The sequence below is a fragment of the Scyliorhinus canicula genome, chromosome 1 (assembly GCF_902713615.1).
Source record: "Scyliorhinus canicula chromosome 1, sScyCan1.1, whole genome shotgun sequence".
NCBI classification, from domain to species: Eukaryota; Metazoa; Chordata; class Chondrichthyes; order Carcharhiniformes; family Scyliorhinidae; genus Scyliorhinus; species Scyliorhinus canicula.
The window spans coordinates 250,524,792-250,541,277 of NC_052146.1; the positions used below are offsets into that span (position 1 = coordinate 250,524,792).

Below are 16,486 nucleotides of genomic sequence, written 5' to 3' on the forward strand. Positions count from 1 at the left end.
TCAGCCTCCCATGCGCAGGTTGGCCGGCGCCAACCTGCGCATGTGTGGTTGCCGTCTTCCCTCCGCTGCCCCGCAAGACATGGCGGCTTGATTTTGCGAGGCGGCGGAGGGAAAAGAGTGCAGCGACCAGGTGTGGTTGGCGCCGCCGTGAACCGGTCCGATTCGGCAGGCCGCTCGGCCCATCCGGGCCGGAGAATCGCCGGTCGCTGTGAGAAACGGCGAGCGGCGATTCTCCGAGCGGCCTGTCGCAAAACACGACACGCCATTTTTGGGGGGGGGGGGGGTGGGGTGGGAGAATCGCAGGGGATGCCAGGGCGGCGTGGCGTGATTCTCCCGGCCCTCCCATGATTCTCCCCCCCCGGCGTGGGGTGCGGAGAATCGTGCCCCACCATTTTGACACCGGCGTGGGGATATAGTCCCAATAATGGAGAATCCAACCCTTTGCCTCTAACTGTCTGTTGTTGTTATCCACTGATGGTTGCCTGGAGTTCCTGTTGCTACTTACCTGAAATGGAAAAATGTGCAAGACTACGGGGAGAAAGCTGGGGAAGTGGCATTAGGTGAACTGCTCCTTCGGCAAGCCAGTTCAGACACAAGGGGGGCGATTCTCTGGCTGCTTTGCGCCCAGCGCCCAGCGCAATTCTCACCAGATGTGCTGTTTGACTGCTTTTTTTTCACTGATTTACGAGACCAGCACTCTACCCACTGAGCTATGGAGCTCATTGCTTTTCTTTCACAGTGTTTTTTTCCTACTCTGAAGTGCTTCCGAGAAAGAACAGGTGCTCTGCCTGAGTGCTTTATTTTTAGACCAAATCTTTTTCAACCTCTGATGCCTGAACAGCACGCCTGCACTGGAGGAACCTTTCCAACATAAAAGCAGCTGTCACCACTCAGACATCGAAGTGCAAGAATTCCTCAATGAATACTTTCCCACAGCCACTGTTGAATTCTCTGGCTTGGCGTGATGACCACACCCACCGGGCACTGCCAAGGGTGGGGCCTGCAGGGGAGGACTGAGGTGGGAGGCTGTGGTAGTCACCACTGTTGTATATATATCGCATATGAGGTTATACGGTAAGGCTCTTGTACTACAGGTAAGGGGGTAGATCCCTGCCTCCTGGCTCCGCCCAGTAGGTGGAGTATAAATGTGTGGGATCTCCGAGCTGTAGCCATTTCGGCAGCAGCTGTGGGAGGCTACACATCTCTGCGTAATAAAGACACGATTACACTCTACTCTCGTCTCGTCGTAATTGATAGTGCATCAATTTATTACGCAGAGATTTTACGACGATGGATCTCCGCATCAAGCCTGATTGGCTGCAGCTACACCCTCAAGCAGACAACGCCAAGTCGGCCTTCGCACATTCTCTAGCTTGCTTTGAAGCATACATCCTGGCACGTCTGCGACAGAACCACTCTCAGAGGCACAGATGCTCCAGATCCTGTACACACGGCTGAGCTCCGATATCTTTCCCCTCATCCGGGATGCGCCGACATACGCAGAGGCCATGGCGCTACGGAAGGAGAACTACACTCAGCAGACCAACAAAATCTACGCCAGGCACCTCCTGTCCACGCGGCATCAATTCCCCGGTGAGTCTGTGGAAGATTTCTGGCGTGCCCTGCACGACCTGGCGAGGGATTGCGATTGCCAGGCCGTTTCGGCCGTTGAACATTCTGAACTTCTAATTGGAGACGCTTTCGTTAAGGGCATAGGATCAGCTTACACCCACCAGCGCCTCTTAGAAGGGGCTACCCTCGACCTCGCGGCGACCAAGAAACTCGCAATCTCACTCACAGTTGCCTCCCGCAATGTACAGGCGTACGCCCCCGACAGCACGGCCAACCCCTCCTGGGCATCATGGACCCTCCAGTGAACACTCCATCGTGGACCCCACCAGCGACCGCCCCGAGTCAACCCCAAGCCTGTGCCGCATGGTAGCCAACCAACCCCGGGGGACCCAAGTGCTACTTCTGCGGACAGACAAAACACCCCCGGCAGCGCTGCCCGGCGCAGAGCGCGCTCTGCAAGGCCTGCGGGAAGAAAGGACATTTCGCTGCTGTGTGCCAGGCCCGCTCGATCGCCGCTATTGTCCCAGCATCACCCACGTGCGGCCTGTGGGCACCGCCATTTTGCTTGCCTCAGGACACGTGCGGCCCGTGGGCGCCGCCATCTTTAACGCTGCCCACCACATGCGCCCCCATGGATGCCACCATCTTCCTCACCCCAGGTCCCCTGCTCGTCGGGGACCTCATCGGGCCGCTCATCGCCTGCAACCGCCACCGACCAGCCAGGAGCCTTCCAACACCAGCCGTGTCTCGCCTCCATCACGATCGACCAGTCCCAACCGCACAACATCGCGACCGCGTCGACGACAGTGAAGGTCGATGGGCACAGGACATCATGCCTTCAGGACTCCGGGGCTCTGAGAGCTTCATCCACCCCGATACAGTAAGGCGCTGCTCCCTCGCGGTACACCCCATTAACCAGAGAATCTCCCTGGCCCTCAGATCCCACTCTGTGGCAATCCGGGGGTACTGCACTGCCACCCTCACCATCCAGGGCATAGAGTTCAGCGGCTTCCGCCTCTACGTCCTCCCCAACCTCTGTGCTGCCATGCTACTCGGCCTGGCCTTCCAGTGCAACCTCCAGAGACTAACCCTGAAATTTGGCGGGCCCCTACCACCCCTTACTGTCTGCGGTCTCACAACCTTTAAGGTCGACCCACCTTCCCTATTTGCGAACCTCACTCCGGATTGCAAACCTGTCGCCACCAGGAGCAGATGGTACAGTGCCCAGGACCGGACCTTCATCAGGTCTGAGGTCCAACGGCTGCTACAGGAAGGTATTATCGAGGCCAGTAACAGCCCCGGGAGAGCCCAAGTGGTAGTGGTAAAAACTGGGGAGAAAAACAGGATGGTCATTGACTCCAGTCAGACCATCAATCGGTACAGGCAGCTCGACGCGTACCCCCTCCCTCGCATATCTGATATGGCCAATCAGATTGCACAGTACCGGGTCTTCTCTACAGTGGACCTGAAATCTGCCTACCACCAGCTCCCCAGTCGCAAGGTGGACCGTCCGTGCACCGCATTTGAAGCGGACGGCCGCCTTTACCATTTCCTTAGGGTTCCATTCGGCATCACTAACGGGGTCTCGGTCTTCCAACGGGAGATGGACCGAATGGTTGACTGGTATGTACTGCGGGCCACCTTCCCGTACCTGGATAATGTCACCATCTACGGCCACGACCAGCAGGACCACGACGCTAACCTTTCCAAATTCCTCCACACCGCCAAACTCCTTAACCTAACCTACAACAAGGAGAAGTGCGTGTTCAGCACTAACCGATTAGCCATCCTTGGCTATGTGGTTCACAATGGAGTTCTAGGGCCCGACCTCGATCGCATGCGCCCCCTCATGGAACTCCCCCTTCCCCACTGCCTCAAGGCCCTCAAACGATGCCTGGGGTTCTTCTCGTACTACGCCCAGTGGGTCTCTAACTATGCGGACAAGGCCCGTCCACTCATTCACTCCACCGTTTTCCCACTGACGGCCGAGGCTCACCAGGCCTTCGACTGTATCAAGGCCGACATCACCACGGCCGCGATGCACGCGGTCGACAAGACGCTCCCCTTCCAAGTCGAGAGCGATGCATCAGACGTCGCTCTGGCCGCCACCCTCAACCAGGCAGGCAGACCAGTGGCATTCTTTTCACGCACCCTCCATGCCTCAGAAATCCAGCACTCCTCCTTCGAGAAGGAGGCCCAAGCCATAGTAGAAGCTGTGCGACATTGGAGGCATTACCTGGCTGGTTGGAGATACACTCTCCTCATTGACCAACAGTTGGTTGCCTTCATGTTCAACAACACACAGTGGGGCAAGATCAAAAACGATAAGATCGTGTGGTGGAGGATCGAGCTCTCCACCTACAATTATGAGATTTTGACGAGCCCCCCGATGCCCTATCCCGAGGTACATGTGCCAGCGCACAAGTGGACCGACTCCGGACCCTGCACGACGATCTCTGTCACCCAGGGGTCACCCGTTTTTTCACTTCATAAAGGCCCGCAATCTGCCCTACTCCATCGAGGAGGTCAGGGCTATCACCAGAGACTGCCATGTCTGCACGGAGTGTAAACCACACTTCTACTGGCCAGACCGTGCGCGCCTGGTGAAGGCCGCCCACCCCTTTGAAAGCCTAAACGTGGATTTCAAAGGGCCCCTCCCCTCCACCGACCGAAACACGTACTTTCTTAACGTGGTCGACGAATACTCCAGATTCCCCTTCGTCGTCCCATGCCCCGACATGGTGTCTGCCACCATCATCAAAGCCCTTAACACCAGCTTCGCTCTGTTTGGTTTCCCCGCCTACCTCCACAGCGACCGGGGATCCTCGTTTGTGAGCAACGAGCTGTGCCAGTAACTGCTGAACCAGGGCATTGCCACAAGCAGGACGACCAGCTACAATCCCCGGGGAGCGGGAGAATGGGACGGTCTGAAAGGCCGTCCAGCTGGCCCTACGGTCCAGGAATCTCCCAGCCTCCCTCTGGCAGGAGGTCCTCCCTGACGCCCTTCACTCCATTCGGTCGCTCCTTTGCACTGTGACTAACAAAACCCCCCATGACCGTCTCTTTGCCTTCCCCAGGAAGTTCACCTCCGGGGTTTCGCTCTCAACGTGGCTGGCAGCTCTATGACCCGTTCTCCTCCGCAAGCATGTGTGGCTCCACAAGGCGGACCCGTTGGTCGAGAGGGTACAGCTACTTGACGCGTGCCCGCAGTGCGCCTACGTGGCGTACCCCGACAGCCGCCAAGACACAGTCTCCCTCAGGGACCTGGCGCCAACTGGGTCCCCACACCCCCCCCCCCTTGCCCCGGTGCCACCCGCCCTCCTCCCAGCGCATCTCACCACAGCCCCCGCCTCAGGATGATCCGTCCTCCCCTTGGTCCCACCCGGGGATGAAGATGAGGTCGACACGCTCCCAGACTCACCGGCGACCGAACCGATGTCTGCATAGCCACTGGGACTGCGGCGCTTGCAACGAAGGATCAAGGCGCCCGATCGTCTGAATTTGTAAACTTTCCGTAAAATGTTAAACATCTGCATGTAAATAGTCTTCCACCACCCCCGCTGCAGTCTTTTTATAACGGGGTGAATGTGGTAGTCACCACTGTTGTATATATATTGCATACGAGGGTATTACGGTAAGGCTCCTGTACTACAGCTACGGGGGTAGATCCCTGCCTGCTGGCTCCGCCCAGTAGGCGGAGTATAAATCTGTGGGGTCTCCAAGCTGCAGCCATTTTGGCAGCAGCTGCGGGAGGCCACACATCTCTGCGTAATAAAGCCTCGATTACACTCTACTCTCGTCTCTAATTGATAGCGCATCAGAGGCCCTAAATGGGAGGTGGTTCTGAAGAGGGGGGGGACTTTGGAGACCTCATCACTTGGTGTTGCTCAATGGGGTGGGTGTCTTTGCCGTGATTGGTGGAAGACCGTGCCAGATTGGAGGTAGCCCCAGCGATTTGGTGGGGGGGGGGTATTGCCAGCGATAGGGGGGTGGGGGGGATCCCCGATCTTTGAGCAACTAGCCTTTCCGGCCTATTTGGCTCACAGGGTGCAAATCACGGCCGGGATTCTCCCCCACCCGGCGGGGCGGGGGGTCCCGGCGTGATGGAGTGGCGTGAACCACTCCGCGGTCGGGCCACCCCAAAGGTGCTGACGTCTCCGCACCTTTAGGGGCCAAGCCCTAACATTGAGGGGCTAGGCCTGCGCCGGAGTGGTTGGCGCTCCGCCGGCTGGCGTGCAAGGCCTTTGGCGCCACGCCAGCCGGGGCCGAAGGGACTTCGCCGGCCGGTGGAAGTCCGCGCATGTGCCTGAGCGTCAGCGGCTGCTGATGTCATCCCCGCGCATGCGCAGGGGAAGGGGTCACTTCCGCCTCCGCCATGGTGAAGACTATGGTGAAGGCGGAAGGAAAAGAGTGCCTCCACGGCACAGGCCCGCCCGCCGATCGGTGGGCCCCGATCGCGGGCCAGGTCACCGTGGGGGCACCCCCCGGGGCCAGATCGTCCCGCGCCCCCCGCAGGACCTCGGAGCCTGCTCCCGCCGGTAAGGTAGGTGGTTTGATCCACGCCGGCGGGAGAAGCATAACAGCGGCGGGACTCCGGCCCATTGTGGGCCAGAGAATCGCAGGTGGGGGCACACCGACCGGTGAGGAGCGATTCCCGCCCCCGCCGATTCTCCGGTGCCGGAGAATTCGGGACACGGCGGGGTGTCGGAGAATCCCGCCCCCCCTCTGACTCCAAAACAATTCCTAAGTGTATTGAAATCTGGACCATGCTGATCCATCCAGCGGGAATCGCGCCTCACTTCCCACCGTAGACCATACTTTGGGTTCCCACCTAATGTGTCTGTGCTGTAACCATTCTATGATTGCGTGATAAATAATGAAGATTTTTAGCTTAATAGATCTATATTTTATGGTATTTTTGATTTTCCAAATTGCTATATTTTTTAGAGTGGAACATTTTCACTGCAATCTATTATGTGTGTCAGTTAACACATTAGATTGTAGAAATGTATTTATAACAGTGCTAAGAGAGCAGAAGGCCTTAGGGAATGAACACCTAAAATAGCTGTAAAGATACAAGATGGATGGAGCTGTGCCTATTCCTGATTACGAAAGACAGAATTGCCCAAGGGATTGTCTCTCACTTGGGAAACTTGCAAACGGATTGGCTTGCCCAGATGGTTTCACTGTAACAAGCTACAAATATTCTGAAGATCTGTCCAGATTTCACTTTATACAATACTAAAAGTAGTGTAAAAATGGTTAATCATAACATGGTTTGATTTATTGAATTTGATCACATAAAGTAAATTTAAATTTATATAAATATAACTGTGAAAGTATTATGTTTACATTGTGATGGTTCCCCCGAATCTCAGACTGCTACATTTAATTTACTTCCAAGCTGTTAGCCTCTCAAATAAACCCGGATCCTTTTACTGTCCCTCCTAAAAATCTCAAAGCTGTTTTGTATCATATGTATATATTTTCCTGCATGAAACCCCCTCAACTGTAAATTCTATGAACCGATGAGCACACAATTTGATGAAGCATTGGTGGTGTATATTGTAGTTTTAATCTTGCAATTTTACTAGTATTCCAATTTTAATATGTGATTTAATTTATAGTTACATTTTATTTAATTTAAGGAAAAGGCATCAATTTTTCTAACCCTAAGTTGAGTTTAATGTTGTGGGCACGATTTAATGATAAAACCAGAGTCCCGTTGTGGCTGGGTTTAGTGGGACGTTTCCTGACGCTTGTAGCACTGGACCCTACCCTGCTTCTTTTTAAGGCCTCAGCGGGGAGGGCTTGCCGAGGCAGCACTTACCTTCATTTCCTGCACTGAGGATCGTGGCTCCCTGATCCCCTGATTCTCCCAACGCAACCCCCAGACAACCTCCCCCCACACTCTGGCTGGGGGGTCCTCGAGCACCTCCCCACCGTGCCCCCCCCCCCCCCCCCCCCCAACCTTATAAGGGCAGGGCACCCCTGGGCCTGATCCCCTGGCAAGAGCTCCGCAGTGCAGTGAGAGATCAGGATGCCATTCTACAATGACCCGCCCCCAAACCCCTTCCCCACTCCCAAGCCTCGTCACCTATAAGGGGCTGCTCACCTAACCCTCACATCCCCCCCTGCACCTGCGCAGGGCACCCCTGGTCCCGATCTTTATCGCAAGAAAAATGTCAGCTTGGCACCTTGGCAGTGCCAGCCTTGCACCCTGGCAGCGCACCACCACCAATGCCACCTGGGCACCTTGGCAGTGCCAGGCTGGCACACAGGTGACACTGTCAGGGTGGCTGCCCATAGGGCAAGCACCTGGGGGCCTTCAATACCCTGGGACACCCCCACATTGCTGTTCCGTCAGGTCCCCGTTTGTGGCAACCAGTACAGAACGGCACACGCCCGAGGTCACCAAGGCTAGGGGGTTAGATGCCGCACCTTGGTTAGGTCCGGGAATGCATATCAGAGTGACACTAGCTGTCTCACTCGAATATGCAGATTTGCCAGAAAGTGATCGCACCCACAATGGGCGGGATTCACATCACGACATCTCACGAGATCGTGTTAGTTCTCATGAGGCATGGCAAGCCAGGTAGATCCCAGAAGAGGGAACTCCTGGCATCTACCAACTGTGCCACACTGCTTTTTGGAGGCAATGCAGCTGGTAAATCTCACCTATGCCTGCAATTTTGTAAGGAGATGAAGTTGAGCTTTGAAAGTATATTTTCTATAATCAAAACTTTATAATTTAGCCCAAATGGGGACTGGATTGTCACATTAAACTGGGGTGTATGATTGAGGAGAGAAGATTATTTGCCCCGAGGATCCCATTTTTCTCTGATACTGATTTGCCAAATGTTCAGAACATTATTGAATTTGGAAAAAAAAGCACGTCTTACTCAGCGTCTTTTTATAGACGAGATGAGAAATGAAATGAAATAAAATGAAAATCGCTTATTGTCACAAGTTAGCTTCAAATGAAGTTACTGTGAAAAGTCCCTAGTTGCCGCATTCCGGCACCTGTTCGGGGAGGTTGGTACAGGAATTGAACCGTGCTGCTGGCCTGCCTTGGTCTGCTTTAAAAGCCAGCGATTTAGCCCAGTGTGCTAAACCAGCCCCTTTGTTTATAGTTTATGAATCAACCTGCCATTAAAAGCTGATTTGTTTAGTGGTCTTGATGAAAACATTTTGCATACAATAGATAAGCTGTCACATTTTATCGAGCACTAATATTATTATTCTTATTTGATTTCTTATTTGGAACTAGATTATAAAAACCTCAGGTTCCCAGTCTCCAGTTAAAGAACGACAAAGGGGAAAATCCTTATCACCACGTCGTCGGCAGATGAGCCCTCAGAGACGACTTAACCGAAGAGATAAATCGTAAGTCATTTGCTTTTAGATGATGGGTTGTATCTGAGATGGACCAGCTCCAGTAATGGAATTACACATTCTTTCATATTGTTGCACATCAATATAAAGCAGTCTGCAGTATTGTGCACAGCAGAATTTTGAGGTCTTTTGTTTCTTTTATCTTCCAGGTGTTCACCAAATTCCTATAGTTCATTTAGGCCAGAGATAGTTCAATGAAGTAATGTATGAGTATATGCAAATATACATGTATTGTAGTATGTTGTTATAGTCAATGATTATCAATCGTATTTTTCCTCTATTCCCTGATAATGTTTATTGCACCATAATATCACAATGTCTGGCAAGCAGCAGTTTTTCTATTCGATAATGATTGCCAAAGTTAGTTCTAGATAGATAAAGCCTTTAAGGATGAAAGTTTAATTTAATTGTTATATTGCCTGAAATTGCCACAGCATAGAGCCAGTGTCACTCAACAATCCTAATGATCTGTTGGAGGGCACCATTCTCTGTTAACCTGCAAATCCCTTTGAACAGTGGTATCCACAGTCATTAGGACAGTGGTATGAACTTCCACTGCAGCCTTCAGATGTTGGTTGGCTGCTGTTTATGCTGCGATGGAAACTGAAACGTCAGTTACCAGACCCTGCATCCTGGTTGGTTGGTCCGACACGTGAGCTGATGGAGTTGGACACGACATCAATGCCGGAACGGCTGGGCTTCAAGCTCTGCACAAAGCTCTGTGTCAAATTGGTGCTGGATTCTGAATTCGGTGGCAGGCTTTCTGGCAGATGTTTCAAAGCCTAGGCGTTTTGGTGTGTGCATCAACAGCTTTTTTCTGTAGCTTGACCCATTGAAGTCCTCATCCAGGTCCTCTGCTGCAGAACTTGTGTGGGACATTGCCCTCCAGGGAGCTGGAGCCTACACTATCCTTGCCTTTACCATGGATGCAGTGGACGTGTGCTCAATGTTTGACCGCAGTGATATCTATGCTATTCTCTAAGTTACGAGCAATATCATAACTAAACTGGTGGCTGCTAGCATCACATTGTGTGATGATGTATCTTCTCCATCACAGTCTTTCTGTTCTTCCTCCACTCCTGGGTATGTTACAGTTCTTAGTTATCTGAAAGGAAAAAAGGAAAAGGGTAAGATTATGATTGCAGAATAAAGAAAATACACCATCAGCAGCTTGTAAAGCAAAATAAATGTTTGGATGAAGGGGAGGTGGAATGTGAGAAGGAAGTATTCGATATGGGATACCATTGACTTCAGTGGATTCAGTCCATCTGGTGGCCACGGACTCAGTATTCACCCTTCCCTTAATGGCCCTTCTTCATGAGGTTCAGAAGATGTAAGTGCACTTGTCCCTTCCAGTTAGTTGCTGCTGCCTCCTGCTGTGCACCACCTTTCCTACAAGAGGCAGGGTAGCGTGTCAGTGAGTGCGACATTGATGTGCGAGGTGGCCATTGTGGCTGAATAGCTGCAAAGTGTGAGATGTGGCATGAGGTTTGCAGCAGTGTTCAGTGTGTGAGGGTTAAGGAAGGCAATGATGTTTGGTTTGAGTCCTGATTGATATTGATTGTTGATAGGTGAATGACCGGGGTGTGGTGAATTGATCAGTGGTTGAGACTCGTGCTTACAATTGGCAGGATTCAATTGAATTGAACTTGACTTATTCTCAAGTATACCGATGTACGGTGAAAAGTATTGTTTTGCGCACATTCTAGACAGATCGTTCCACATATGAAAAGATATAGGATATGCATAAGTATACAATGTAAATACATAAATACAGACAATGGGTGCAACATTTGGAATACAGTACTAATCCGGAGAGAAGATGTGTGAAGAGATCAGTTCAGTCCATAAGAGGGTAATTTAGGAGTCTGGTAACAGCGGTGAAAAAGCTGGGCGGTATCATCCGTTGCCTGACACCTATATTGTAATTGGCGATCGGGCGGAGAATCGACTCCGGTGCCCAAATCGGGGCCAGCGCCAGTTTGACACTGGTCAGCCATGCTCCCCCCCCCCCCCCCCTCGGAAATGCGTCATTGTGTTGCACACTGTTGCAACGACGTTGACGTGTCATCAGCCCACGATGCTCCTCCCCCGATGGAGCGAGTTCCCGACGGCGCAGGACACGTGTGGTGTCAATGGTCGGGAACCTGGCGTGGCAGCTGCGGACTGTGTCCAGCGCCGGCACACTTGGCCGGGATCCATGCCGCTGGCCGGGAGAGGGGCTTCTCCGAGGGCTGGGGTCCTGGTGTGGGGTGGCCAGGGGGTGGTCTGTAGGGTGTTGGATGCGGGTCGGGTCTGCACACAGCCGGCGCCACGTTGTACGATGCGACCGCTGAAGGTCGTCAGCCATGCGCATGCGCGGCCAGAGACCTGGCCATTCTCTGGGCATTTTCGGCACGGGAGCCAGGAGTTTCACCCGGCACCGATGCTAACCCCTCATCGGTCCAGAATCCGTGAGGGGTTGGCAGCGATTTTTTCCACGTAAACCTCCCACGGATTCACCATTCGAGCCGGCACTTAGCCGCTGAAACGGAAAATCCAGCCCACTGTTTTTGAACCTGTTAGTGCACGTTCTCAGACCTTCGTATCTCCTGCCTGATGGGAGAAGTTGGAAGAGAGAATACTCCAGGTGGGAGGGGTCTTTGATTATGCTGCCCGCTTTCCCCAGGTAGCGGGAGGTGTAGACAGAGTCAATGGATAGGAGGCGGTTTTGTGTGATGGACTGGGCTGTGTTAACGACTCTCTGTTGGTTCTTTCGGTCTTGGTCCGAGCAGTTGCAATACCAGGCTGTGATACAGCCAGATAGGACACTTTCTATGGTGCATCTATTAAAATTGTTAAGAGTCAATGTAGACATGCCAAATTTCCTTAGTTTCCTGAGGAAGTATAGGTGCTGCTGTGCTTTCTTGGTCATGGCATTCATAGTCCTTGACCATTTGTGTGAGGCCATTAAACTTATCATGGCTTGCATACAGTTCCTTAAGACTTTTCTCCTGCCATTGACCCCTGCACTCTCTGTTCCCATTACCTTTCCAATGTGTTTGGAGGACCTCTTGGCCCTCTGAGGATACAAGAGATCGCACCTCCTTCACCTGGACCCCCTTTGCTGAGCATCAAGACCTGGAGTTGTTCACTCTCTTTCACGATAAGTCAATCTCCAGTCTCTTGTAAGTTAGATTCTATAGAACCATAGAAAGATCACCACAGAGGGGGATCATTCGACCCACATTGTCAATGCCATCTCTGAGGCACCCAGGTGCCCTTTCTAGTCCTATCTTCCTGCACAAGGCCAATAGTCCTGCAGTTTACAGCATTTATGGTGCAGATCCAGGTAGTTTTTAAAAAGTGCCTCCACCACCAATACAAGAAAATTCCAGACACCCACCGCCCTCTATGTAAATGTCCCCTCTAGTCCTGCTGCCACTTAGCTTGAATCTATTAACCCTGATTTTTAAACTCTCTGCCAAGCGAAACAGGTTCATCCTGGCTACTCTATCTCTACCCCTCATAATTTTGTATACCTCAATCACGTCACCCTTCAGCCATATCTGTTGCCAGGAAAACAACCCTAATCCATCCAATCTCTCCTTGTAACTGCAACTCTCCAGCCCTGGCAACATTCTAGTAAATCACCTCTGCACTTTCTCCAGAGCAATTATGTCCTTCCTGTAACTGGTAACCAGAACTCTGCCCAATAAAGATAACAGTAATCCTTGGGTGAAAGTGCTAAATTGGGGAAGGCTAATTATAAAAATATTCGGCAGGAACTGAAGATTGGGGGTGGATGTTTGAGGGTAAATCAACATCTGGCATGTGGGAGGCTTTCAAATGTCAGTCGATAGGAATTCAGGACCGGCATGTTCTTGTGAGGAAGATGATATGTATTGCAAGTTTTGGGAACCTTGGATAACTAGGGCTATTTGCCCAAAAGAAAAAGGAAGTATTTGTAAGGGCTAGAAGGCTGGGAACAGATGAAGCCTGTGTGGAATACAAGGAAAGTAGGAAGGAGCTGCAAGGAGTCAGGAGGGCTAAAAGGGGTTATGCAAAGTCATTGGCAAACAGGTTAAGGAAAATCCCAAGGCTTTTTACATGTATATAAAGAGCAACAGGGTAGCCAAGGAAAGGGTTGACCCACTCAAGGGCAGGAGAGGGAATCTAAGTGTGGAACCAGGGGAAATGGGCAAAATACTGAATGAGTACTTTGCATCAGCATTCACCAAAGAGAAGGACATAGTACATGATGAGTCTGGGGAAGGGTGTGTAGATAGTCTGGGTCACATTGAGATCAAAAAGGAACTGTTAGGCGTCTTGAAAAACATTAAGGTAGATAAGTCCCCAGAGCCTGATGGGATCTAATCCAGAATACTGAGGAAGGCAAGGAGGAAATTTCTGGGGTCTTGACAGAAATCTTTGTATCCTCACTGGCTACAGGTGAAGTCCCAGAGGACTAGAGAATAGTTAATGTTGTTCCTTTGTTTAAGAAGGGTAGCAAGGATAATCCAAGAAATTACAGGCCGGTGAGCCTTACGTCAGTGTGGGGAAATTATTGGAGAGAATTCTTGAGACAGGAGTTACTCTCATTTGGAAGCAAATGGACATATCAGTGAGAGGCAGCATGGTTTTGTGAAGGGGAGGTTGTGTCTCACTAACTTTATCGAGTTTTCGAGGAAGTGACAAAGCTGATTGATGAAGATAGGGTAGCGGATGTTGTCTACATGGATTTCAGTAAGACGTTTAAGGGGCATCTTGACAAATACATGAATAGGATGGGAATAGAGGGATACGGACCCTGGAAGTGTAGGTGGTTTTGGGTTAGACAGGCAGCATGGTCGGTGCAGGCTTGGAGGGCCGAAGGGTCTGTTCCTGTGCTGTACTTTTCTTTGTTCTTTGTTCAATACTCTAGTTGTGACTTATATCCTTATTCTATACCTCTGCCAAAGAAAGATTCCATATGCCTTCATTACAACCTTAGTAACCTGTATTGCTGGAGACCTGTGCACTTGCACACCAAGCTCTCTCACTTCACATACCCCTCTCAGTATATTCCCATTTATTCTGTATTCCTTTTTACTCTTTGATCTCCCTAAATGCATTATATAAAAGCAAATTACGGCGGATGCTGGGATCTGAAACGAAAGGGAAAATGCTGGAAAATCTCAGCAAGTCTGGCAGAATCTGTAGGGAGAGAAAAGAGCTAACTTTGACAAAGAATCATCGGACTCGAAACGTTAGCTCTTTTCTCTCCCTACAGATGCTGCCAGACTTGCTTAGATTTTCCAGCATTTTCCCTTTCGTCCCTAAATGCATTACCTCATACTTATCTGAGTTGAACACCAGCTGCCACTTTCCTGCCCACTCCACCAATCCATCTATATAATTTCGAAGCTTACTGCTCTCTTCTACACTATCCACTACACGTACAATTTTTGTGTCGTCTGCAAATTGTCCAATCCATTTAAAAAATATATATTTTTATTCGCCATATTTTCATCATTTTCACCATACAAAAAAAACCCCACAAACAGAACAGCCCCAATAATATAAAAAATGTCTCCCCCAAACCCACCCCCTCCCATCCTCAGCAATCAATGGCAGCCAATTCCCAAAAGTACACAATAAACAAACCCCAAGAATTGTAGAACCCCTCCTTCTCCCCCTCAGCTCAAACGTCACCTTCTCCAGGGTCAAAAACTCTAGCAGGGCCCCCCGCCACGCCGAGGTACTGGGTAGAGAGACTGACCTCCACCCTAACAGGACCCGTCTATGAGCGATCCACGTGGCAAAGGTTAAAACATCCGTCCACAGACCCACCTGCAACTCGGGCCAGTCCGACATCCCGAAAATGGGTTCGAGGGAACCGGGCTCCACATCCATGTGCAAGACCCCCAAGATTGTGCTGAATTTCAAAACCTTTCTAGCTTTGGGCAGGACCAAAAGATATAAACGTGGCTTGTGGAGCCCCTCCCATATCACTCAGTGACATCGTCCACCCCCTCAAACACTTCTTGCCTATCTTAATTTCCCAAGACTAATCACGTATTGTTTCAAAACATTTCCTGGACACAGTACATGAATTTGTCACCCTCAATGCCCCTTACATTGTTTTCTGCCGTATATTCCTCATAATGTGACTGCCCATTTTTATTGCTAAACTCAACTCATAAAGCCTCATTTATTAATCCGTTTAGTATATCATCCCCTCTTTAATTTCCTTTGCCGGGTGCTTTTTAACCCTCATTTCTTTTGTCATTTCAAGTCACTGGCTACATCACTAATTAATGCTCTATCTCCCATTTCCTTATCCGAACCTGATCCATCGAAGCCTATCCTTGGATTCCTATACACCGTACTCGTTTGTAATCTCCCCAATTGAACTAGCAAAATCCCCCCCCGCACCCCCTCCCGAGGAAAATGGTCCCAGCTCTGCCCAGGTGCAACCCATCTGGTTTGTACAGGTTCCACCTTCCCCAGAACCGGTCCAATGCCTCAAGAATCTAAATCCCTCTCTGGTACACCATTTTGCAGCCACACATTCATCAGATCTATCCACCTATTCCTGCTCTCGCTAGCGCACTGGGAGTAATCCTGAGATTACTACATTTGAGGTCCTGCATTTTAATTTATCTCCTAACTTCCTATATTCAGGTTGCAGATCCTCACCCCTTTATTTACCCATGTCATTGGCATATATGTGTATCATGACCAATGAATGTCGGTTGCCTCTCCAGAATGCCTTGCAGCCGCTCTGTGACATCCTTGACCCTGTCACAGGAAGACAACCGACCATTCTAGATCCCTGTTGTGTCTACAGAAGTGCCTGTCTGTACTCCTTATTATTGGATCCCCTAATACCAATAACAAGCCCTGCTGCTTGTTTTCCTCCCCTTCTTTGCAGCAGAGCGACATGTGATGCCATGAACTTGGCTGTTGCTGCTTTCTCCTGAGCAGCCATTCCCCCACCCCCCAACAATATCCAAAGTGTGTATATCTGTTTGAGAGGGGGGGGGGGGGGGGGGGGTAACCGTAGGGGAATCCTGCACTTCCTTCCAATGAGCAGACAGTAAGAAGCTGGCCCACAGCCTGCATTACGCCAAATGGGTGCTGGCAATCATACATTACAATCTCTGTGCCCATTTTTAGGACTATCCAATTTAACCCCCACAGATTTCAGAAGAGGAGGTTTAAGAAGAAAAAAAATCAGAAAAAGAAAGGAAGGAAACATCCTGGATGAGGAATAAATACAAACAGTAAAGGGATGAAGAATGCTTAATATAGATTTTTAAATTCTATTTGGATTTCAAATGATAACAATCAAAATATATATATTTTTAAAAATAATTTTTATTCAAGTTTTTCCATAATATCAAGAACAAAAAGACAGATTTAAAAAAAAACAAAGAACAGAAAGAACAGTCACCCCCCCCCCCCCCCCCCCCCCCGCACACACACAGCGGTAGAGCTGAACTAACGCCCATCATTCCCCAAAACATCTGCCCGTCCCTTCAATAGACAGGACTGA

The 16,486-nt window shown here is 50.5% G+C and overlaps 1 protein-coding gene across 1 annotated transcript in view; it reads left to right on the forward strand.

The window, feature by feature from the left end:
- The window catches only part of vash2 (vasohibin 2), a 198,134-nt gene that overhangs the window by 109,745 nt on the left and 71,903 nt on the right, over window positions 1–16,486 (forward strand). The window contains exon 6 of the mRNA XM_038811273.1: window positions 8,843–8,958. Within this exon, the coding sequence (XP_038667201.1) occupies window positions 8,843–8,958 (116 nt within the window). The remainder of the gene's footprint in view (window positions 1–8,842; window positions 8,959–16,486) is intronic.